Raw genomic sequence first — 26,065 nt, 5'->3', positions numbered from 1 at the left:
GAGCAAAATATAGTTAAATGTGGTATTTCAATGTTCAGTTTTAGTGTAATGTATATCGATATGATGCTATAATCAAAGACAGAGTGCTTTGTCTTCTCTCTGTGTTTTTTAGAGATGAAACATTCTCAAGGTCATAAATGATACATATTTGAATCTCTAACAAAATTTAATCTTGAATCGACCTATTTATGATGTTAATTTTGTTATGTTTAACATTTACCTTTATTTTGTTTGATTATTGCTTATCTAAAAGTGATTGCCATCACTAGAAATAAAAAAAATGCCTGTGTTATCATACTGATATTTCTCAAAATAAAACAGATGTTTGTATACTGCAAATTAAAAAAAAAAGAAAAGATACGGTTATCTTTCCAGCTTAAGATAAATTTTAGTTTATAGACAACATATATTATTGAATAAAAAATTTATATCTCTCTCTCTCTCTATTTTGTTCTTTGAGGCTATATTATATTAACGGTATAAAAGACAGTTATTTTTATTGTTAGTTGAATATTTAAAATTATATAAGCTAGTTAAAAGTACTTATTCTTACTACATTTTATTGTTTGAAAATCTAATTTTATTTTAGTTTGAAAAACGCTGTTCATTATAATTTAATTTATGTCTTATACTAGAATGTAATTGAAAGTATTGTTATGATTGATCATTTATAATTGCTCGTATATAAATAATAATTATACTTAGTTAAAAAAATAAATTCATATCAAGGTACCGAGAAAAAATTGCATAAAATTTCGTCTAATATAGAATTTTCTAATAGAATTCTTAGAGGAAAAATTGGTTTATTGGCAGGAAAAATAACATTTAAAAAATAATATATGTCGGTGCCACAAACGCTTAATTGGTTCTTATAGCAAAGTTAATCAGCATGCATGTTAATTTTTTTAAAAAAAAAAGGCGAATTGTTGATAATGAAACAATAATAGATTATGTTTAACAAAAAACATTAAAAAGCTAATAATCTGACATTAATTAATAAATTAGAGTTTCTTCAGAAATCTCAAGTATAGTAGGGAGAAAAAAATTCTGGTATGATTACATTATTATATTGAAATCACATTTCTGGTAAAAAAAAGTATTATTCTGATTAATGAAACCATTACCAACTAAGCGATATTTTAATCATTCATTTGATAATTTTTTAGCTCATATGTTAACGGTTTACTTCAATTCTGGTTTTCAAATTTAATTTTTTATTACCACACGTTTAGTAAAAAAATACAAAACTGAAAAAAAACTATAATGAACAAAACTCAACAAAATTCAACTGAATAAAGGGTATTATGTCGTGGTCAAAAATATCACGATACAGTTACCAAATTTTACTAAATATGCCAAATTTTATCACATATTATGAAACCATATTTCATCTTTAATTTTACTGATATCAATATCGGAGCGCTTCAGTAAAAATTAACGAGATTTTTGGTGTTCACATCAAGCCAGGAACATGTCAAATTTTACCAGATTCTGGTAGTTTTGACCATACTCTTTTTCTCAGTACAATGCTTCAAAATTTTAAATTTCTATATAAATATTAAATTTCTTTTTTATTTTAAGGAAAATAATGATTTTTTTTATAAATTCATGGCAATTTCTATCTTTTTAAAAGATAGTAATTTTAAGGGAATAGAAGTAAAGTAGATGAAAAAAAGAGGTATTACATTATACGTAGAAGAGAATTCATGAATTAATTTAGCTTTTGAGTGGCAATAATAAAAGAATTTCCATCCAAGTGTCCGCATAATTAATAACGCAAATAAAATTATGACGTAGAAAGAATAAAGAAGTTGAAAATCGAAAATGTACACCCAATTAACTTTGAAAAATGAGGTAGTGTTAGATGTCTTTTGTCAGTTACGTGGGAAAATTAATCTGCGGGAAAGATTTATGAAAAAAAAAAACCCTTTATATTTTAAAAATATTCACGATAAATAATATATTTTAAATTTACATTACATTTAAGAAGTAAGAGGATTAAATTTAAGAGTGTTTCATTAATACGTACTGAAATAAATTAATTAAAAAATATTTTTAAACAAACTGTCGAACATAACTGGAAAGCAGGATAAAATACAGTTTTAACTTCTATAATATTTCCTATGCAGCACAAAATGTCTCATTAATGTTTCAGAAGTAGATTAAATCTCCCAAAACTTTGACACAGATTTTATACGATTTCGAAAATATTTCTGTGATTATATAATTTATATTATATGTGATTAAGTATTAGGAAATATATGAAGCATTTTGCAATATTTTCTTTGAAACATTTGACATTATTTGCAAATAAATTATTTTTATTGCATGTTAATAGATGGTGAGAAAATAATTGGAAAAGTAATTCTGAAAATATGCATAATGAAAATGTAGGGGATTTTCTATTCAAAATGCAACGGTGTCGTGTTATGGATACCAGGGTTCAAATGTCGGGAAAATGGTAAAATAGTGTAGTAGTTTGGTCTTTAAGATATAAATTGTTTCAAGTTACATTCGAGCTCTACTTCTAAAAACGGCAAAAAGTCTACAGGTAGCTCTTCTTGCATTTTTGCTAGTAATATCTTTGTAATAGATTAGTTTGTTATGTTATTTAATATATGAAATTTTCTTTACTTCATATCACTTGAAAATATTTAAAACATTATCGTATTGTATGGTAATTATATTTCACAATTATATATATATATAAAAACACAATTCTAGTTAATAAAACTAAACCAAACTTAGTATTTAAATCATTCATTTGGTGCTTTTTCTGCTCATATGGTAACAGTTTACAGGGAATTCTGGGCTTCAAAATTATAGTTCTCATTATCAAACAGTTAGTAAAAATGCATAACTCAAAAGTAATTTTAACCGGTTTTTATGCCATGCTCTAACCGAATTTAACTACATTTACCAAATTTTATTACATATTATAAAATCATATTTTATTGATAATTTCGCCGAAATCATTACCAGAGCTCTTCAGTAAAAATTACCGAGCTCTTTGGTGTTTCCATAGAACCAGAAACACGCTAAAATTTACCATATAATGGTAGCTTTGATCATACTTCCCCCCCCCCCCCAGAGTATACTTATATAGGTTGGAATATAGATGAAATTTTTTTGTAGAATACAATTTGAAAAATACACATTAAGAGTAAGACATAGTAAAATATGTGCACACAATTACTATTAAAGAATGAGCATATTACAAGCGAAATTAAAAGAGCCGAGAGGGAATACAAAATAAAAAAAATGTAGTTTCTCATTTTAAAATTGTGTGTTTGTAAGAATGTCTATTTTACTATAGTCTGGTTGCTCAGAAACATGGTGAATTTTGTCATATTATAAATATCTTAAAAGTGACACATTATAAATGTTTCTATTATAGTTAACAATAAATAGGTTATAGCACACATGATTTAGCAACTATTAACTAGATAAAAAAATTTAAAAAATTTATTAAGTTTAAACGATGAACAAGAAAAATTGGTTTGATTTGATGGCAAGAATTATTTTTTATCATAAATATTAAAGTTTAAATTTAAACCTATATCTGTAAAAATATTCCGTTTTATTCATAAAAATGTACTTAGTAAGGCAACAAATTTATTATTTTGTTTATCTTTTTAAGCATTAAGTGGATAATTGCTAATTATTTTATCTAAATGAAATAATGGTTCAAATAAAGCTTTCAGTTTCGCTCTGTAACAGCAATAAAAGATAATTCTTGTTAACTGCTGAATTTTTATGTGATTTGGTGCAATTTAAAAAATTTGTAATGCAAGACTGTTTATTTTTCTGCCATATATATAAAATGAGATTATTCAGCACAAAAAAATATGAAATAGGATAGCACGACTCAGTTATGAAGAATTTTTCGGAATAGAGAAAGATGTGATTTTAGAGAAAAATTTAGTTAGGAAGTTGCATTTGCTGGAATAACATTACTTATTTTTCATTGAAACTACAGATGATATAAAATAACTTCATGGATGTTACTTGAAAATATTTATATGCAAATGGATGAAAAGTTTTTTCATTTTTTAAGCAGGCTAACATTAAATATTTAGATAAAATCTGTCAAGCATTCACTATCCGCATGAATTATTTTTGTTGTTAGTATGAATAATGCAAATTCTTTTAACTTATGTTTAGAAAAGTTTATTTTTCTTTTATTTTAATAATATCTGTAGTACATAAAATAGCTTATTTTACTGGTGTAGAGTAAGAGCAATATGTTTAATCAGATTTTTCATAGATGTTGGATTTCTCACAGCACATTTTTTACAAAACAATTTTCCTGTACTGAGATTTTCCGCATTAAGAAGGATTTATGGTTTTCTAAAGTTTACATGACACATGAAATTACTTATAATTAAAAGCTTAATTAAAAAATATAAATTAAATAATTTCAAACATTTATTTTTAAATAAAACTTCAGAAAAGATAAATAATATTGCTTAATTTAATGAGCTCATTTTTTACAGATATATTTTCGCTTTGGAATATTTTCCATATACATATACATTTTGTGATTACATACAGATATTTTAAAATGTAAATGGTCTTAACATATATATAGGACAAGGACGTGTGAAACAAAATCATCGGATTAGAGACACTTATTTTCGGGAATCTAAGTCTAATTCGGGATGTCTTAATGTAGAAACATTAATTTATTAGTATAATAACTAAGATATAAATAACTACTATTCTATCATAAAGTAAAATAGCACTATTAATAAAATAGAACTGTTAATAAAATTAATAACTTATATCAGAAACTAAACCTTAGAAATATACAAATAAACATTCAATTGAAAGGAAAGGAATCTTACTTTCTTAGAAAAAAAAGAAGAAAAAATCATCGACACATTTTTTAAAAATTAAATCGTTCTTTAATTTTGATTTTGGCATAATATAAGTATTTAGGTTATAGTTGGTTCTTAAGGAAATTCGTACAGGAACGATAAATAGGGAATTTTTAACAAACATAATAAACTCTTTCAATTTCATTTCTACAACTTAGGGAGGCAAAATCTGAAATCAAAAATTTTAGCAATCATAAAAATATTAATTTACTGCTGAATATTTAAATGTTAATTCTTAAAATCAATAAATAGGGAAGTAAAGATGTTACTACTCAATTTCGATTTCGGTGTTAATATAAGTATTTTGGTTATTGTTGCTTCCTAAGGACACTCGCTGAGTAAGGATGAATAGAGAATTTTTTAACGGATATAATTAATTCCTTCAATTTTATTTCTACAAAAAGCCTCAGAGAATCGGAATTCTTAAATTAAATATATAAAAAAAATACAAAAATTTCAATTTATTGCTGAGTATTGAATATTAATTCTTAAAATCAGTAAATATCGACGTCTTTCCCTGGCTCGGATCATGTTTTTAAGAACTAAAATGCATGCATAATTTTTCAAAGTAATAGGAAGAAATGACAAAGAGTTATTTGCATGCGTTTTATTGCGCAAAATTATGCATTTTTCTAATAAGACATCTTTTTCAACACCAAATAAGAGGCATCTGCGTATGATTCTAGATCAGTAACGGATGATTGTTATATCTTTCAAATTTTCCTTCTTGAATATCATTCATTTATTATTCCTTCTGATTTCCTTACATACCAATCATTATTTCAAGTGGAAAGAACTCTAAATATTCAAAGGCATGTCCTACCCATCCTTTTATTGAAAGTTTCATTTGAAAAAAGAAAGAAAAATGTTTTACTGAAAAAGACTTTTAGGTTAAACTTAAATGCTGATAACGTCCCTTTTATTCAGAATTGCCGGTATTATTTACCTACTTATTTTTTTAAATATTTTGTTCTTAGAAAGTGTCAATATATTGAAAATAGCGAGTAAAAAAAGAAATAATAAGCAATTAAAAGTACATTACCAGCAGAACACTATCAATTATTTAAAAAAAATATTGCTTGATTTAGTTTCAGCGTTGATACTAAGGAAAAACTGAAATCACTTTCACTTCAAATGCAAGTGAAAATTCTGCTTTATCTCATTATTTTTAAAAGTATATAAAAATTCCACTTGAAAACTTTCTTTATCTTTCAAAAATTAGCTCCACTTTAAAAATTTGGCTGTACCTCATTACTTTTTAATCCGCATAATATTTTAATTTGAAATCGTTTTATTAAAAATTTTGCATGCATTTTATTTTGAAATTATTTAAAATTTAAAAATTTTTTTATGCATTTGTATACTTTTCTTGAAACTTGCTGAACGATGCTAAATAAGTTTAAAGTTTTAATACGGAACAATATTATACCGGATTAATAAATAAAGATACTGTGAATAAGAAAAACAAGTAAATAAATTCAGATTCTAAAGATTGTTTTTTAAAAATAAAATGTGCATAATTCAATACGTATTATTAAATTCTATACATTACTAATTTTGTTTATCCCTTGTAAATTATATACACTGAAAAAAAAACCAAGCCTATAAAAATTTACTGGCTAAATCATTGTTGTTTAAATGAATTTCCGAACTAAATGAAAATAAATTATCGTTCATTTTCAGTAAACATTTTATTTTGTGATTTTCGGATTGCTGGAACAATCAATAAAGTTTTGGATATGAAAAAGTTTAATCAAACCAGGCAACTTTTCCGGCTGTTAACCGGAGATTTTTCTCAAATATTTAAACTGGTAGCAGAATATCTGTTTTAATTTTTGATCATAGAAGATATGAGCACTACTATAATATATAAATAATTGAAAGATACATATAAAGTATCTGAAAAGCAAGTAATATTGTCAGTAAGAAATATTGCTTACTTAATATTGTCGGTAAGAACCTTTTCTTTTTAAATATTGTCAGAATAATTAGTATTTTTGGTAAGAATCTTTGCTTACATAATATTGTGAGAATAAGTAATATTGTCAATAAAAACGCTTACTTACTTAATATTGCAGAACAAGTAATATTGTCAGTAAGAACCTTTGCTTACTTTATATTGTCAGATCAAGTTATTTTGTCAGCAAGGACGTCTGCATATTTAATTATTATTTATACCTCTTTAAATAATATAGAAAGCTAGAACTTCCGGTTTGGAAGGTCTGGATAAATATAACAATCAAAATTTCTAACGCTTTCTTACCTTTATGGAGAACACTTCCTTCAAACTTTTTTGATTCAAACACAGGCGTTACTGTTGTTAAAGGTCCACTCATCGTTTGTTGAATTACTGATTTGTCATCTGAACGAGAACGACGCTTTGACATAGTCATCTCGTCACTCAATCATTTCACAGAAAACGTTATGATATACACAAAAGCTTGGTTTTGATATATGTATAAAAGCTTGATTTTCAAAAAGCACCTTCTTGAGCATTTCACCGAACAACCGAAAGCATTTTGTTGAGATCCAACCTTTAATTGGTTTGATACTTTTCAATTACTCTTATATTCCAAGTGAATGTAACTTGTTGGAAATTTATAGAATGAGGATGTTTAAGATATCCTTTCCTTCTTCCTCTGTGTTGTAATTTGTCGTGAAACACATTTGATTTATTTTATCATTAAGTTTGACTAAAAGGAATAATTATGAAGCACTCGAAGATAGTTATCGAAAACAATTCCTTTAATGCTTATCCATAGGTGTACAGTAGAAAGCCATACACAATATTGTTATCCAATATATAAATGATACCAGGTTATTTTTCATAAAATATTTATGATTTATTTCTTTAAAATATAATATTGAACATATTTTAAGCCTTTAAATTTTTAAAATGAAACATCATAAAAATTTGGATTTATTATAAACTATATCAATAAAAAATATAGATATTGAAAGTTATTTCGAAATCGTGTATGCACGAAACTTCTTAGCAAGCGGACGAGTCTATGCAATCACCGTAAAAATACCTCGTATTACTGGGAATGAATTCTTTTCCACATAACATGCCGACAGCACATAATAAAGAATCATTCGCGACCATCCAACTGAATCCAAGTATTACACCTGTTCTCATCTGATTGAAAATAATAATAATAAAAAGAAAAAATCAGTATCTCTAATATCACTAGGGAGAACCTTCACTTTGATGATTCAGCCACTTCAACAGGTGGGAGTGACGTAACTAGTAGATTGTTACCATGGCATGCTGCTTCTTCAAAATTACTCAAAAGAGAGTAGTTTTTGAAGTTGATGGGAGTTATTGATAGGAGTATCTTTATTGAGTCAGAGTAAAATGGAAAAACACGGTAGTAATTTGTATCAACATTATTTGAAGGCCATTAACTAGCAATAATGGAAGATCAATCATTTTTAAGATTGATATAGGGTAAATAAAAATATAAACACGCTTTATGCTGTTTTAAATACATATTGCAATTTTAAGGTTTTGGCGAGGAATTTCTTTAGAAATTTAATGAATTAAATTTACTACTTTTTTAAATACATATTGTAATTGTAAATTGATATCTGGAGAGAAATTTCTTTCAAAATTTTATTGAATTAAATTTAATATTATTTTGAATACATATTGTAATTTTAAGGTTGATATCTTGCGATAAATTTCTATGTTTCTACTCGCGACGTCAGATATCTGATCGCAACGGCATATTACTACTAAATAAGTGATACATTTCAGTAGATAATAATTGCTGCAAATAATTGTAAGAATGAAAGCTATTTTGGTTTACAATTTCATGTAGTATTACAATCATGAACGAGCTCTGTTTAGAATAAATTAATTAAATAGTTTACACTATCTGAAAACCAAGTTCAACAAGAAACCATATCGGAACAAAATATGATACCGTTAAAAAATGAATGCAATCTTCATAAAGAGTTAAATTAAACAATGCTTTAATTCAAAACAACCATAAACATTTAAGCGTACATTCAACCTTAAAGAATAATTTGAATGATAATATAATGCAACTCGGCACCGTTTTAATGTTCAAGCAAATTTAAACAATATTCTAGTTAAACACGCGATAAAACTAACAACGAAAGATAAATTCAGACAACGAAAAAAAATTCTGGTAAAATTACCATACTTGTACGCTAATGACATTTCTGGAAAAAAAACTCCCACATAATTCTGGTAATAAAACCACAAAATATACGGTGTTTAAACTATTAATTGGATATTTTTTTCCGTTTGTAAGGTAGCGGTTTATCGGAAATTCTGGTTTTCACAATGCAGTTCTTATTACCAAACATTTAGTAAAAATACAAAAATGAAAAGTAGTTTTAACCGAATAAATGGTTTTTAAGCTATGCTCTATAATATCAAGATAATAAGGATCAACCATTTAGTAGATTTGTAGCCAACACAAAATTTTGCTTATAAAAAAGTCAAAAGTGGGTAGCTTCTATAAATGTCATTGTAACGTTTTATGAAAATATATTAAGTGAGTTCGTTAAAAAATTGTGGTTTTAGCATAAAAATTCTAAAGAATAAGACATTTAAGAGCAAGAACAAGTCATTAAAGAACAAATTATTGAATAAATTGAAAAAATATCTTAAGAACACATGTAAAAAATGTCGAAAAGAAGTAGAAGAGCCTCAAATAGTATGGAAACATGACAATACAAGCATTTTTAATTTTTAAGTTAAGATTGCTTTGCTGGAGGTCCGGTAACGGAAACGGTTGTTGAAATTCATTCCAAGCAAAACTTAATTTTTTTCCTACAGTAGCTACATTTCAACACATAACTATGTTTTTTTCCATTAAATTCATTTTTTTTGCCAATCTTTGAATTTTAATCTCCCGATACATTGTAAAACAATTCCTGAAAAATTTAGGCAAAATGCACTGCTTCTCAGGGTGCCAGTACTTTTTCCTGTAAAATGCTTTTTTACCGTAAAATTTTAAGGAACAAAAAAATTTGATGCACCAGAATTTTTACAGTAGTATATACTAAACCACTGTAATTCAGTACATATTACCGTAAAAATAATGGCCTAAAATTTTACCGTAAAAAGTACTGGGAAATGTACTTTTCAACAAAATTTTCTTTGGAATTTTTTTTTTATAAATGCAACTGAAACACAAATATTTTGTAATATTTTCCGTTGGCTATCTTATCTATTAGTTCAAATTAATCAAATCTTTTGATTAGTTTGAACTAATTCTATAGTATTAAAAATGTTTGTTTAATTACTTTCTGATTCGAGAGAATAAGTAAGCATCATAGGAAATTGCTATGGCCCTAAGGTATCATTTCCTAAGTATTACTTTCTGGAATGAAATTTCCATTTTGTAAGTAAAAATTTAATTGATGAAACATCTCTCCACTTCATGAAATACAAATGTCTAAGAGTGAGATCGATAAACGACAACAAACCTCTTACTAACTTAATTCAAACAACATACTTGATTAAGGTTTATAAAATATTTCTGGCCCTATTATCTTAAGTGCCGTAAATTATTTCTTTAGAAGGAAAAGCATCGTTCAAAACCGAGCATTTTAGTTTTTTTTTAACCTTTAACCCTCACAGATATTATGACAATCATTAGTTATGAACCGTGGTCATTTGGGGCAGTGGTCCCCAACGCCAGGGCCGCAGACCGGTATCGGTCCGTGACTCAAATGGTACCGGGCCACCCAAAGAACATTAAATTATTTCCATTTTATTTACTGTGGTGTATTTCTCTCGGGTTAGTACGACTTTCTATGGGCGAGAGGTTAACTCTGGGACCTGATATGAAACTTAATCTGATATTAACTTAAAATTAAGATCCGACATCTAAAGCCGCATCTATACCGCGCATATTTTGCTTTGAAGGTATGTTTAATTAAATAAAAACCATCTAATATATGAAAAATCAACATCTTCTCCTCCTCTCCTCAGCGAACCGTGGTAAAATTATCAAACGTTGACCGGTCCGTGGCTATAAAAAGGGTGGGGAGCACTGGTTTAGGGGATAAAGAGCTCGCCTCACAATGAGGTGACACAGGTACGAATCCCATCGTTGGCTGGTTGATACGAATTCTGGTAGCGACTCGCACCCACCACAATAATTACACAAAATATCCTCAGTAAATGGATCATAGGTTAGAATCACCTTACCGTTGGGCTAACCGTAGCAGGTTTCATGGTTTTCTTCTCCATGTAACGCAAATGCGGATTTGTTCCATCAAAAAAGTCCTCCTCTAAGTGCAGTTTGCCAAATGTTTGATTCAGGAGTTTCCTTGTCTTCGGGATTAGGTTCAAAATTACAAAACTACGGGGTTGAACATTGATAGTCATTAACTTTGATTTGGGTTTGGCTGCTCAATGCCGGTTATAAAATCAAATCAAATCATAGTTTGTATAAATAAATAAATTCTTAGCAGTGTTTTCTACCATTTGATGCTGTACCACCATACAATTTAAAAATGATTTCGGTCTGTAACTATAAATACAGCAAATAAAAATATTGTTTTAGTTATAAAATTAAAATTACTTTTTGGCATAAGGATGCTTTATAAAATTTTTATAAAAGCAAGTGTTGCGAAAATAAGTTATTATTGTTAATTTAAAAAATATATTTTAAACCGTGCTAAAAAATTTAAATGTATTCTCTTTGGGACAGTTATGAGATTCAATTTACGCTTTTTAAATTTTTTCAGGTGAGATAATGTTACGGCTCTCAGGGGAAATTTTAGCTGATTAAAATGGACGTATTTCTTTTTTTAACAAAAAATCTTTAAAAAAAAGGAAGTTTTTTATCTTTCTACTAATATGAATTTCTTTGCATTCATAATTTTGACGAGGAAAATAATATTTCTTTACACTTGAAAACTAATGAATGCATTTTATGATTCCCTTTTGAGGAATCAAAATTAAAAAATGAATTTTTTTATCAATTAAAATTCTTATGTGCAAATAATATAAACAAAATATATTTAAAAAAAACCCTTCGTAAAACTATGCTTTGAGTACAAATATATCTTTCGATATAATAAATATGTGGTTTGAAAATCAGAATTTCTAGAAATATTTAAAAAGAAGATGTTATTCTACAATAAAATCTTTTATAAAGAGTTCAAATTTATAACTATTTTTTCAGTTCAAAAAAGTCCTACGTGTATCCCCATCAGGAAGTAAAACCATAAATCGACGTTTCTTATAGTTTATTTATTCTAATATTAATTTTTATGTTCATTAATTCATTTCATTTTGCTCAATAATTTTTATTTTAACTTCGAGCTTGTTTTATGAACTAAATAATCTTTACTGAATTTTTTTCAACAATTGGTTTCAAAATGTTGCATTCTGAAACAAGTTGCATTATGTACAAGTCAATTCTGGATATAAAAGGGTTTTTTGAAAAAATAGTTTTTACCAGACATCTTTGTAAGTTTCATTACACTCAGAGGAAAAATAAGGACTTTTTGAAAAATGCAAATTTACTAAATTTTAAAAAAACTGAATGCAGATTTTTTTTGCTTTTTCTTAACATTAGAAGATAGTAATCTTAAAGGACAATGGTCGATAATTATTTATCTTAATGGTAGATAATTATTTATTTTGATGGTTGAATTCAGATTGTAGTAATATTTTGTGTGATCTTTACCATAATATGACTCAACCGACCACTATAACTAAATGTATATAAAAAGACGAGTGTAGTACGAATAATATGTTTTCTGAATCACTTTATCTAATAGTAATTGATGTTTCCTAGAGCCTTTAAAAGTTTGCATTAGTACTTTTTTTTAATCTAAATTATCAAAATTTTATCGTAATTTTTAAAATTATTGTCGAAAATTGCATTAAAATAGACCCAAAATTAGTTGTTTTATAGTTATTTAATGATTAGTTTTAATGATAGTTATTTAATGATCTCAAATTAGTAGCCAAATTAAATTACGATTAAAGATTTAATGCTGAACTAACTTAAAAATGCAAATTTTGACAATAATTATTAGGAAACATAAACTTCAAAAAACAAAAATTAATAATTACCGTAATGTATGGTAATGACATTTTTGGTAAAGAAACCTTATAACTCTTGTTAATAAAATCAAAATATACGGTATTTAAGTTATTCATTTCGTAGTTTTTCCATTCATATGGTAGCAGTTTACCGAAAAGCCTGGTTTTCAAAATTATAGTTCTTATTGCAAAAGTGAAAAGTAAATTTAACAGTATGAATGATTTTCATACCATGCACTAAAGTATCATAATAAAATTACCATATTTAACCATATTTGCCAAATGTTATCACACTTCATTATTCATATATTATTGTTAATTTTACCAAAATCATTACGAAAACTCTTCGATAAATTTTTTCATACATTTTGGTATTCCCACAGACACGGTAAATTTTACCAAAACACCGTATATGCTATCATATTCAGGTAGTTTTCGGGCTTTTTTTCCCAGCGCTGTTTCCTTCATTAAATGAAAATTTGTGATACCAAAATGCGTGCCTTTTTAGACGATGATTCTAAAAATAACAAAAATATAACAAATTCAACAAAAATTAGAGTTTTCAATATTAATGTAAAATCTGTCCTACTATATGGATCTAAGACATGGCACTAATGGCATAAAAAACTTCAAGTATTCATTAATTCATTAACGACTGTTTAAGAAGAATCTTGCGTATCAAGTGGTTCCATAAAATTTGCAATGCAGAAGCCTTTAGAGTAGCAGAGGAGAAAACAAATGATCAGGAAATTAAAAAACATAAATGGAAATAAATTCGTCATGTTTTAAGAAAACCTTAAAAGTTCAAAGTAGAACAAATTTTTGATTGGAATTTTCAGAGCAACAGAAAAAAGATGAAGACCTAAAACTATTTGACGCAGTACGATTGCAAAAGAATTGAAAACAGGAAAGACATGGAGAGGCAAAATGTCTAGCCACAAATAGAGTGAAATGGAAAGCTATGATAGAAGCCCTATTCTCCAACTCGAAGTGAAAAGAAATGTGTGTATGTCTGATTCTAAATTTTCTTTTAAAAAAAAGATTGTTCGTCAATGCACCCAAGACGTAAAGTTTAAGAATGTAGCATATCTGGCGCACGTATTAATATATAGAAGGATTATCGATTTTTTGTTTTCTTTTAATCTTCATTTTTTTAGAATTTAATTAAAATTGAAGAAAGATAATTAAAAATTGAAAGAAGGGTTTTAGTTATGATCCATGAAGTAAACAGGTTTAACTGTTGTAGAAAAGAGTATAAACATGGCCTGTTTTTAAAAAAGTTTATGTCTCCGAAAAAATACTTTAAACTTTAATTAATTCTACTTTCCAGAAATTGCAACCGCTCGAGATTAACTTATTTGTTTTTAATAATAGCGATGATGTTTGCAGTTTTAGGCTTTTAATCTTCTTAATCAAAATTTCTGTGACTCATTTTTTACTTTGTGTGCAAATATTATACTGAATAGATTTAGAGGAAGTATGAGTAGGGAATTTCCACTTTTATTCCATTGGTTTTTATATTAGATCAATATACAATAAAATAATTGATATTAAGAATAAGTTTTCTGATTTTAATTTATCGAATATTTTAATTTAACTTTGCATATGAAAATAAACGATGAATCTATAGCAGCAGTATGTAAATAACTGTTTTTCAGGCAGATCTAATTTGCAAAATGTGGTCATTTTTTGGTCCAACTGGTCATCTTTTACCATAACCAGTAGAAATCTCAAATATCAAAATATTTAATTCCTTCTTTATTACCTTCCGAGTTACGCTTCAAATAAAATTCTAAGAAAATTGTAGTATGATAACTAATGTATATAAAGTTTTTAATTACATATAAAATTAAATTAAATCGAACACGAATGAAGTGGTATAGTAGAAAATAGCTGCAATATTAATTCTTATTTAATTATAGTGTTTAATTTTCGTCATTTGAATTAAATCAGACTTGCATTAAAAATAATAGGGAAGTGAATGAAGTGGTATTACAGAGAAAAAACATAAGTATTAATTCTTATTTAACTATAGTATTTTATTTTCGCCATTTAAATTAAATCAGACTTGTATATAAAATAATAGGGAAGTGAATGAAGTGGTATTACAGAGAAATAACATAAACATTAATTCTTATTTAACCATAGCATTTAATTTTCGCCTATAGTATTTAATTTTGCATTAAAAATTGAATGAGGCAGTGTAACAGAAAATAATTGTTACATTAATTTTTATATAATTCTAGTATTTAATTGTCGACATTTAAATAAAATCAGAATTGCATTAAGAAATAAAAATAAGGAAGTTTAGCCACCCACTCGAAAGTTATCGATCACAGTTCGAGGCGACTGTTTCGCTTCTCTAATAAAGTCTCTAAAGTGGCGAAAACTGAATGTCTTTGTTCATTTTCTTACTTCACATATTTATATATTAAATTTAAAAATATGGTATCTTAAAATAAATTATTAACTTGCTGATTATCTTTAAGTAAAATGTCTTTTGATAAAAAATATCGAAAAGAAAAATAGTTTGTTGACATTTATGTGGATACCCTATTAACTGGAATCAAATGACTTATTTCCTTGAATTAAAAGCATTTTACATTATTTAGATTTTTAGAAATTTAAAAATATTTACGTTATTATTTTTTTATTTTTTCCTATTTCCGAAAAGAATTTTTTTCTGAATGATCACTGTCGTTTCATTACATATAAATTAGAATATTTCCATTGTTAATTATGCACAATATGAAAAAATATATCAAAAGTGTTGTTTACACTTATTTCATTCGCTTTTCTTTGTATGTTAAAATGTTTTAGAGATTTATGGAAAGCTTACTCAATGCGCAGTGTTATAAGGTATAAGTGATAATGGTCAAAAAAATTTGACTTCAAAGATCTATCTTCAACAGAAAAGAAATCTTCTGGAATTCAAGTAATATATAAATAGAAAGAAAAACATTAATGATAAAAAGCACTTGGAAATTCCGCGTCGAATGTTTTGTTGTCTCAAATCACACATAACTTATGCTGATAAAGCAATGGATTGTTTGAAATTCTAATAGGTCCTAATGTAAGTAATAACAAAAGGTTCCGATTTTTCATTCATTTTTAAAGTACACTGAAGAAAATCCAGATCAAATTACTGTAAAAAATACCAGCCCTCAGGGTGCCGGTACTTTGAACCGTAAAATCTTTTTTTACCAGAACATGTTATGGAACAAAAAAATCTGATAAACTGTAATTTTTACAGTGATAATTAACTTAAAATCACCAAATAACTTTAACCATATAAATATTTCTGTGAAAATTACGGTGTAATATTTGACAGTAAAAATGGTTTTATAGTAAAATGAATTTTACGGATGACGCACCCAAAATTCCGATACTTTATACCGTAACTCGATCTGGAAAACAAAACATCTGATATACTGTAATTTTTACAGTGATAATTAACTTAAAATCACCGATTAACTTTAACTATATAAATATTTCTGTGAAAATTACGTTATAATAGTCTACAATAAAAATGGTTTTACAGTAAAATGAGTTTTAAGGATGACGCACCCAAAATTCCGATACTTCATACCGTAATTCGAGCTGGAAATTTTTACAGTGTATAGTGACCCTTTAAAGTAACTAAATTCTTTGAAGGTGAGACTTTTACTTCAGAATTATGTATTTCATTTATTTAGAGAAATGATTATAATAAAAAAAATTAGCTTTGTAAGTAATTTCACATTTGTTTTTTAAAGAAAAAGAAACTAAATTAAAACCATTATTTGTTTAGAATCTATCATTTCCGCATTATGGATTCCCAATTTCAATGGCACGAACGAAGTGTCACCGCAAAATCTAAGGATGTTATCTTTGTAATTGCCTTTTTCGATTTCAATAAAAACAATGTTAAGTTAAGTGAACTGATGATCTAATTCATCATTTTATTTGTTCTTAAAGAACATTCGTTTGCTTCACACTCTTTTACTTTGTTACGGAGTTCATCGACATATCGAAATCTACATCCACAATGTTTTGAACGTCTTTTTTTGCGGAAATATAAATTCTAGCAGGTGTTTAAGTTGACAGAGTTGATACAGGTCGTCGATCTGTTGTTACGTCTTCACCACAATATATTAAACCCCGGAAATACAGGATCTTTACATTGATTTCAAATTCTAAATTGTGGAATATAAAAGGCGCCTATTTTATCTTAAACAATGAACTTCAATTAACTAATTATCCTTAGTACATAGGATATTAAAAAAAAGATTTAGTTGCTTAATACTTAATTACTCATTTACATTAATTCACTTTATTCAGGTAGCCAAAATTTATTAAAAGTTACAATATGCACACTGTATAAACTTTGGGGGTAATATCTCTCTAAATTTGATGTTGAAAAACTTAAAAAAATTAAGTAAAGAGGCAATTTCTCACCAATTCGAGGTTTTATATACAATTTAAAATGTGTCAATAAATCTAAAACTGTTATAATCTGTAAAGTTTACACCTATCTCAAGAGCTTTTACACCAGATGTTAAATATTTTCTTTTTGGAAAACATTAATGTTGGCACTCTTTGATATCGTCTGTAAATTAATAACATTTGAATACAAGTCGGTGAGAGTTAGAGTTATTATCTGCCATGCTGCTATGCACACGCATGTATATTTTTAGTTGTGCAATAAAATATTTATATTTTAGTTTTTAAATCTCTCTCTGTACTACGCGTATGTTTGATTTACAAACTAATTTTATTTCAAGAATTAGTGTACATATGCATCCTAAATTATTCATTCTTACTTTATATTATATTGTAAAATAATTTCACTGATTTTTGTGTGTATCTTATCTTATCTTATAGTAATTATACATATCAATGCTACTGAAAACTAAAAATAGTGGCAACTACTTTAACCAAGTAGAGTAAAGATCATTTTTGCTGTTCACTACGAGTGGAGCTGTTTTTGTTTGGTGTAAAGTAGTTGTCACCATTTCTAGTGTTAGCGCAGTAAAATGTTTTACAGTGATACAAAAATTTGGAAATTATGGTTTGGTTATATATATATATATATATATATTAAGGTTAAGATTAAGGTTATACCATATTTTTTTGCATAGAACCATGATATCTTGCATGTTTGGTGCAGTGAATAAGTTTCAACAAGTATGCCATTTAATTAATGCTGAAAAATAGTATTTTGCCTAAATCTAGTTTGAATTAATGACTACTTTAAATTAGTTTTTTTTTTTAAAAAAATAGTCCTTTGAAAGATTAAAGTAAAACAAAAACTAAATTATGAAAAAAAAAATGTAGGAGGAGTATTAGTGACGACTAATAAAAAATATTCTCACTTTCTAGCTGATTCGGATGCAAAAATCAATAACCTGCAAACTGAAAATTTAATAAATTTTGCCTGTATATCTAAGAATAGGAATTCATGCAAATTATTTATTACTATTTAACTCAAATATATGGCCTCTTAAAAGTCAATTTAATAATATTTACTTATAGCTAGGGGCCAGAGGGACAAGTTACCTAGAAGCCAGAGTTTTCCTGATGAGTTATGAAATTATTAGAAGGATAATATGAAATGCACTATATATATATATATATATATATATATATATATATATATATATATATATATATATATATATATATATATATATATATATATATATATATATATATATATATATATATATATATATATATATATATATATATATATATATATATATATATATATATAAACACATATATATATATATAAATATATGCCTGTTGGTCTTATAGCTACTTACAGTTGCAAAAATATGCGCTATATATTGGAGTATTTATAGTATTTTGTATTCATATTCAGAATTTACTTTTAATGTCTCACTAGAAGATTAGTAGCAAGGGAGTGGAATGACATTTTACGCATTCAAATTGAACTGTTAATCATAATGTTAATGATATATTTAGTTTATTGCTTTTAAATCACGTACTTAGAAGGCCTTATTGACCTTATTTAAATTATCGCAAGAATAGGAAATTGAATGTTGGCAAGAGATATAATGTCATAATGATCCATACTGAAAGAAAATTTGGACCAAATTACACTAAAAAATTTTGCATTTTTGCAGTAAAAATTATCTAATTATAGTGATTCAGTGATTTTACAGTAAAACTGATAAAATTACGGTATATCAAATTTCTCATTCCGTAAAATAGCTCGGTAGAAAGGAGTTTAAAGGGAGGTAAAAGGGAGTAAAAAGTACTGTCACCATGAGTGCCTGTAGATTTTACAAAATTTCGATCCGGAATTTTTACAGCATATTTATAATTGTATTTATGTATGTATATATAGTAATTATCAAATATAAATATAATTATAAATATAAATATAATTATAAATATAAATATAATTATAAATATAAATATAAACCCGCTACCAGCAATGATATAATAACTGACATTGGAAATTAAAATTTTTTTCAAATACTGGTTATTTTGTAATAGACACTCTTAATATACTATTTTAGAATCATTGCAGGAAGTCAAAACAAATAGTTTATACTTAATAAGTTGCAAATTAATATTTGCAACTTAATAAAAATACTATAAATCATGATGCAAAAATACTATTAAATCATTGCAAAAATACTATTAAATCATGATGACTTTTCATTGAGTAAGGGATCAATAAATACATTGAAACCAGTATGGTTATCCGAAGAAGAAAAGGGCATTTCTAATGCATGGTTCTTAATTTTATTTCAGCCTTTCTTGCGTGAGATTTTGATAACAATTTTGTGTTTCGTTCTTACATAGCATTTATTTGTGAACACTAATGTTTATATTTTTTTCTAAATAAATTACGAAGATTCTAAAAATATGCATTAAAGGCAGTCATTACGAGACATTTTGCGTTGTAATTTAATTTAGACTTGCTTATATGTAATGTACTAAATAATGAAGAAAAATGTTTATTAAAGTACTTCTAGAAAATGAAATAAAACTATATTTTTATTTTTAAAACGAATAAATAATAGCTGTGTACACAGTATAGTAAGATAAAACTTTTAGCTTGTTCTTTTTGTTATCTTTCTTAAACATTAATAAGTAATATCTCTTCGCAAAATATATCTTACTGTCTTTTTTTCATTCCTTATCTTGGTTATGCACAGGCATTTCAAAACACAAAATAAACATCAGGAAATAAGTTAAGAAAAGTAAAGTTTATCAGAAAATCTTAATCAAATAGTTTTTTTTTCAGCATTTGTAAATTATTTTTCTTCCAGAAAGGAAACTAATCGAGTTAAATAACGTAATAAAAAATAAATTTTAGTTAAAAAAGTTTGGCGTCTTTATAGGAGGTTTCTTTTTAATTTAACATGAGAGAAGCAGGTAAATGTGCTAAGTTTGAGTATAATGATTACAGCATAATATTTAATAGTTCACTGATTTGAAATTGTTTTCTAAAAGTGATACAATAAATAAAAAATATAAATGCACAAAAATTTGTAATAGGTATGAAGAATAGTCTTTTAAAATTAATGGGGATTTTTCAGCATTTTAAAATTAGATATTATATTCATAATAATATTTCACAAACGGTATATTTTATATCAAAGTTACGGATCTCAGAAAAAAATTTTTAATTGCTCATTTTACTTGTGTGAAGTATTATTCTATCAATAATAGAAAGAGATAGAATAATAGAAAGAGTTGATAGAAAGGGATAATAGAAAGAGATAGAATAATAGAAAGAGTTGATAGAAAAGGATAATAGAAAGAGATAGAATAATAGAAAGAGTTATAGAAAGGGATAATAGAAAGAGATAGAATAATAGAAAGAGTTGATAGAAAGGGATAATAGAAAGAGATATAACATCTTATTCGAAGTTGGTGATACTTTAATAATGTATCACAAACTCTTCACTATTCAAATACTATTCTTATTATGTTTCACACTTATAACTTTTTTTAATATTTTTTTATTTCAATGGTTAAAAATCTGCGAACAAAATTAGCTGCAAGATCACATTGCTACCAAAAGCATGCACTTTTTTAAAAATAAATTGCTAATTAATCTTGCATGTAACATTTTTCTAACTACGACATTTCATTTCTTCGGGGAAATTTTAAAAAAAAGTATTTAACTTTTATTCTAGCACAAGAATTTGAGTTTTATTATTACACAAAGCTGAGTAGTTAAAGTATGCGATTTATGATGAGGTAACAAAAAAATAAGACTTCACAAAATATTTTTATTTACAAACGAAAATAAAAGTCATGACAATTTCTCTGAGCCGAGAGTAGAGTTTTCATCACGCATATTCAATTTATGGAACTTTTTTTACTACTGGTAATAAAACTGACGGATGAGAAACTTTTTTTGGTACCTTATGAAATTTTTATAAGTTTGAGGTCGGAAATGTATAAAATAAACTGACACAGTTGGGGAGACAAAGTATAGATTTTGGCTTTGTGCCAAGTCTTAAAAATAAATTTTTTAGACTTCGACAATTATTTCAAAAACTTTTGAAATAAGAGAATTGAACAGATACAGCAAACTTATTTACTGTTTTAAAATATTAAAGCAATGAATTGCATTATTTTATGGTAATTAAAATGGCAATTATTGATTACTATAATAACGTAAATATTAGTGTAATCTGAAAAGAATTTTTATAAACTTTTTTTTCCTTTAATTTTATTATTTTTTCAAATGGCGCAATTTTAAATGCTTCTTTATAAACAAACGAATGTTAAACCAGTCGTTAAAAAAATTTCATAACCTGAAAAATAAATAAAGAGATATTTTCTTATGTTTATTTAGCTAATAAACCTCTTAACGATAATTTTTTAAAAAGAGAAAAACGGAAAAAAAACAAAGTTTAAAATAAACACGAAAAAAAATATAAAAACTTTCTTTCACAAACAACAATTTAATTATGTAATTTAATCAAGTATGTTTGGTGCTCTGTCGTTTTTACACTGTAGCTGTCTTCTTGCTTAAGTTTTATTAGATACGGAAATTAAACGAATTTTTTTTATTTGAAACGCTCTTCATCTCGTAAATGAGTTTTATCATCTCCTCGAAATAATTAAAAAAAAATCATTATCGCTTTTTATAACGAATTGTCACTGTTTATTTACTATGATTATTTACTTAATCTATTAGTTTATTTTTCTAAATGAATGTAAGCTTAAACGAAAATAAAATGAACAGATGGAATAAAAAGAAATGTAAAAATGCTTCAAAAAACATTCCTTTGAGAGAAATTGGAAATTGATTAATGAATCAATGATTTTTACAATTAAAATTATAGCCATTCTTGCATTCGGGTCTCTTTAAAACACATTGTGATGTTTTATGTACGAATTATATACAAACAGTGCGAAATATTTACAATCAGTAGAAACAAAATAAAATATCTAAATAATAAAAAAATCATCGAAATAATAAAAAAAACATTTAAATAATAAAAGTAACAATATATGTAATAATAACAATCTAAAATTGCTAGGGCATAAAAAAATTAAGATGAATTCATTTAATTTTACACATGATTATTATCATTAATTTATGAGTGTGAATTATATTTTAGCACATTTTAAATTTTATGAATGAGTAATTTAAGAAAGAAAAAAATATTTTTTCAGATAGAATTTTATTCTACATTATTCTAATATTTAGTTCCAAAAAGAGAAAACTGAATGACTAAAATATCTTAGGAAAGCCTATAGTTGAAAACTACCGTAAACAGAAGAACATAAAGAAGATTGGTGCAGTAGATTTTAAGAAATGACTTTTTAATTGAAATATAACTATTATTAGATATGCAGAGAATACCAACTTAATGCACAGAATCTTTCAACTACTTAAGCAACCCACCAAAATTTACTACACTTGATCTTAAAGAAATCGAACACACATTTATAATCATGAAAAGTTACAAGTTAAAAGTTGCTTAAATGAACACTGCTGAAACTCTGAAATTGAATTCATTAAAATGAATCAGGTTGTTCATTTAAATTGAATTAAAATCGTAATCTTTAAAATTGTTGCCTTAAATTAACACCAAAACTCCTTTTTAAAGTTATTTTATTTATTTTTAAAAAAATATATCCTTATTCCTTGTATCCTTAATAACTATCAATTCTCAAAATTTCAACATAATAAGATGCTGGATTATGTAGTTAATTTTAGATATTCTTAGACCTATTAGTATATTTGAATGATACCCTAAAACATAATGATTTTAGTCTTAGCCTATTTTACCCAAATTAGTAACTTAATTAATTCAAAATATCTGCTAATAGCAAAATTTTTACCTTTCTTTTATAGAATATTAAACAATACTCATTTTAGAGTAAAATCTGAAGAACCTATAATTATATGCAGAGCAGTAAAAGTGCACCAGATTTAGTACACTACTGCTACTGAAAAAAAACTGCATCAATCTACATTAATTTCGTTTAAAAGCACAAAATTAAATTTCAGATTATTCAATGGCATAATAATGACCATAATAATAGGAACTGCATATAAATTTAACAACATCTTAAAAACTATAAATAAATTTTGAATACCAATGAGACAAGGATCCAAGCTTACCCACGGATAAAATCTTTAAGTGACTTTCAAGTAGAGGACTAAAGCTCCTAATTGTTTCTTTTTTATGTTTTTTACTTTTGAGTTTCAATTCTTAATTTTATTTACCTTATTTTATTTAATTTGCTTGTTTTGTTTCAGTTTATTTTATTTTTTATTTCATTTTGTTTGCTTGTTTTATTTTATTTCATTGTTTTTATTTTATTTTATTTTTATTTCATTTCATTGTTTTTATTTTATTTTATTTTTATTTTATTTAATTGCTATTGTTTTTATTTTATTTTATTTAGCTATGAAATACTTATTTACTTAATAATTTCTTATCTGAGTTTTACCGATATTCCAGTAATAAAGACAATTTTTTTGACATCCCGTTAAACCTCAAATTCCTTAATCCAACAAAATTTAATTCGGTTATCAAGCAATGAAAATTTTCACTTTTGAAGTACGTCAGAATAATGCAACCCTCAGAATTTTTTTAGAGGAATTTTATGTGCACTACGCTATTCATAAGCAGCTTTTTCGTGAAAGTTTCAAAAACATGTTCAAAGAATAGACTTCTTGGTTTTAAAAGGATACCCCTACAAAATACATCTTCATTATCACCTCATATCATCTTCATATCAAGTAAGCAGTTACATAATTTGCAAGTTTTAGTTAAAAGAGTCATTTTCGAATCCCACAGGCTGAGGAAACCCGCATATTAAATGATAACGGGTGCACGTTAAATCTGTCTGGGTCACAAAGTCCCGCGAGCTTCCATAACAAATCAATACTTCTGGAGAGCACTGATAGAGATTGATCGTTCTTTGGATCATGTCAAAATTGCGATCTGTTGATGAATGAATCGATGTATGGATGGGCCAACCTTTTGATATGGGCTGTGACGTGCATGTGTGATTGAAATTGTATCCTTGGCTTTAAATGGCACCTCTGAAAAACAAGAAACGCACCCTCTGACTTAAAATTCGGTTGGTTTCCAAGGCAGGCATGCTGACATTCGCAATAGAAACAACAACAACTGAAGATTCATTTTTATAACGCATAAGAGTTCAAGGTATTCTCTTCATGTTGATCTGTAAAATTCCGATTATGACAGAAAATTCGCATTGTTAAACTGTTACAGTTCCTCGGAAAAAATATTTATTATCAGTATATTTAATAGTTATTGTATCACAATCTATCAAAGCAAAATATTCATAAAAAAGATGGTATTCGAACTGTTAACTGCGAGAAAAATCGTTTATTGACTTTTTTAAATTAATACGGTTAAACAGCAAAAATTTTATTCTCTAATTCTGAACATGAAGCCACTTATTCTATATACTAATATACTAATTCTTATGAAGCCGCTTAGTTTCCAATTGGTACGTGCATACTGTAGTTAAGAGAACAAATCTGGCAATCTCATGGTTGACTAAGGGGGGATTCGAATCCCAGAGTTGGCATCACAATATTTACTCGATTTCTTTAATTACTTGATCCTAGACTATGTGGATCTTCCATTCCCACATAGATGGTAGCACCACAGAGCTTCTTAACTCAAAAAGGTCACGAAATTTCATGAAATGCTGAACTCAAATTTCCCATCTGTCTAGATAGATAAAACTACTAGATAAACTAATTAAGACACATTCAATGGCTTACTCGACAAAGCGCAACTCAACTTTCACTTAACACAAATGTCTATTACCTAACAAAAATCATAATACATCCTAACTTCAATATTCATAAGTTTCATTTTTATAGTTTTGAAACCTTGCTAGCTTTAAATGCTTGCAAAATATATAGTTTTTATTTATCGTTTTTAACCGTATAAGTTGTAAACGGTTTCAAAACCGTAAAGGTAAAAAATATTCCGCACCGTAAACTTCACGTAAATTGGATGGAGAGATTGCTGTTGACTTTAGAATGAAAATTCTAACAGTGTAAACTTGTCAAACTCAGCACGGTCTTAACAGTTAAAATTTAATTTATAGTACAAGTGTTTTATAGTACAAGTGTTTCTTACTTCCTGCTGGTTTTAACACCAGATAACCAGCGATGATTCTTCTAGCTGCCATGAAATATGTGGCTACCGTCCAGGCTCTCCTGGATCCATTGGACGCTGCATTGTTCTCTTCAGTTGACTCCCTAAAATCAGAATCCCACATTAGCAATTAGAAAAAAAAGCAGAATTACGAAATTATAAATTTGAAAACTATTTTTTATATTAATAATGAAAATAGCACGATTAACTTCGTTTTACTAGAGTTGTATACGTGATTATTGAGTGAGAATTTTTTAATTCAAATTTAAAAGTCTAGTGAAAATGTGTTAATTTACTTTATGACGATTAAGATCAGTTGTAAATATCTAAAGTATTTACTTAATCCGTCAAATATATAGATGACGTTACTTTTAACTGAAACAATGGTTTTAAAAACAGCTTTGTAAGACGTTTATTTAAAATTATAAGAATTAACTGAATTTATATGCATCTAATTGAAGCAAGTGGTTTCAGATGAATAATTTATCATATTTTTAAATGAC

General features: G+C 26.5%; 1 protein-coding gene across 8 annotated transcripts in view; it reads right to left on the bottom strand.

Annotated features, from left to right (window-relative positions):
• LOC107451019 (uncharacterized) overlaps positions 1-26,065 on the bottom strand; it is a 227,555-nt gene that overhangs the window by 149,633 nt on the left and 51,857 nt on the right. For 6 of the 8 annotated variants that reach the window (XM_071187637.2, XM_016066980.4, XM_071187638.2 and 3 more), the window contains exon 2: positions 25,545-25,666. In XM_071187637.2, coding sequence (XP_071043738.2) covers positions 25,545-25,596 — 52 coding nt within the window. In that variant the 5' untranslated portion in view covers positions 25,597-25,666. Of the gene's footprint in view, positions 1-7,143; positions 8,026-25,544; positions 25,667-26,065 lie in introns of those variants that run through there. The other 2 variants (XM_071187636.2, XM_016066979.4) reach the window with 2 other exon arrangements.

Source organism: Parasteatoda tepidariorum, chromosome 11, assembly GCF_982258835.1.
Source record: "Parasteatoda tepidariorum strain Cologne lab strain chromosome 11, Ptep-v5.0, whole genome shotgun sequence".
NCBI lineage: Eukaryota > Metazoa > Arthropoda > Arachnida > Araneae > Theridiidae > Parasteatoda > Parasteatoda tepidariorum.
The sequence above is the reverse complement of the archived record's forward strand: the minus strand, read 5'-3'. Positions and strand labels throughout refer to the sequence as shown.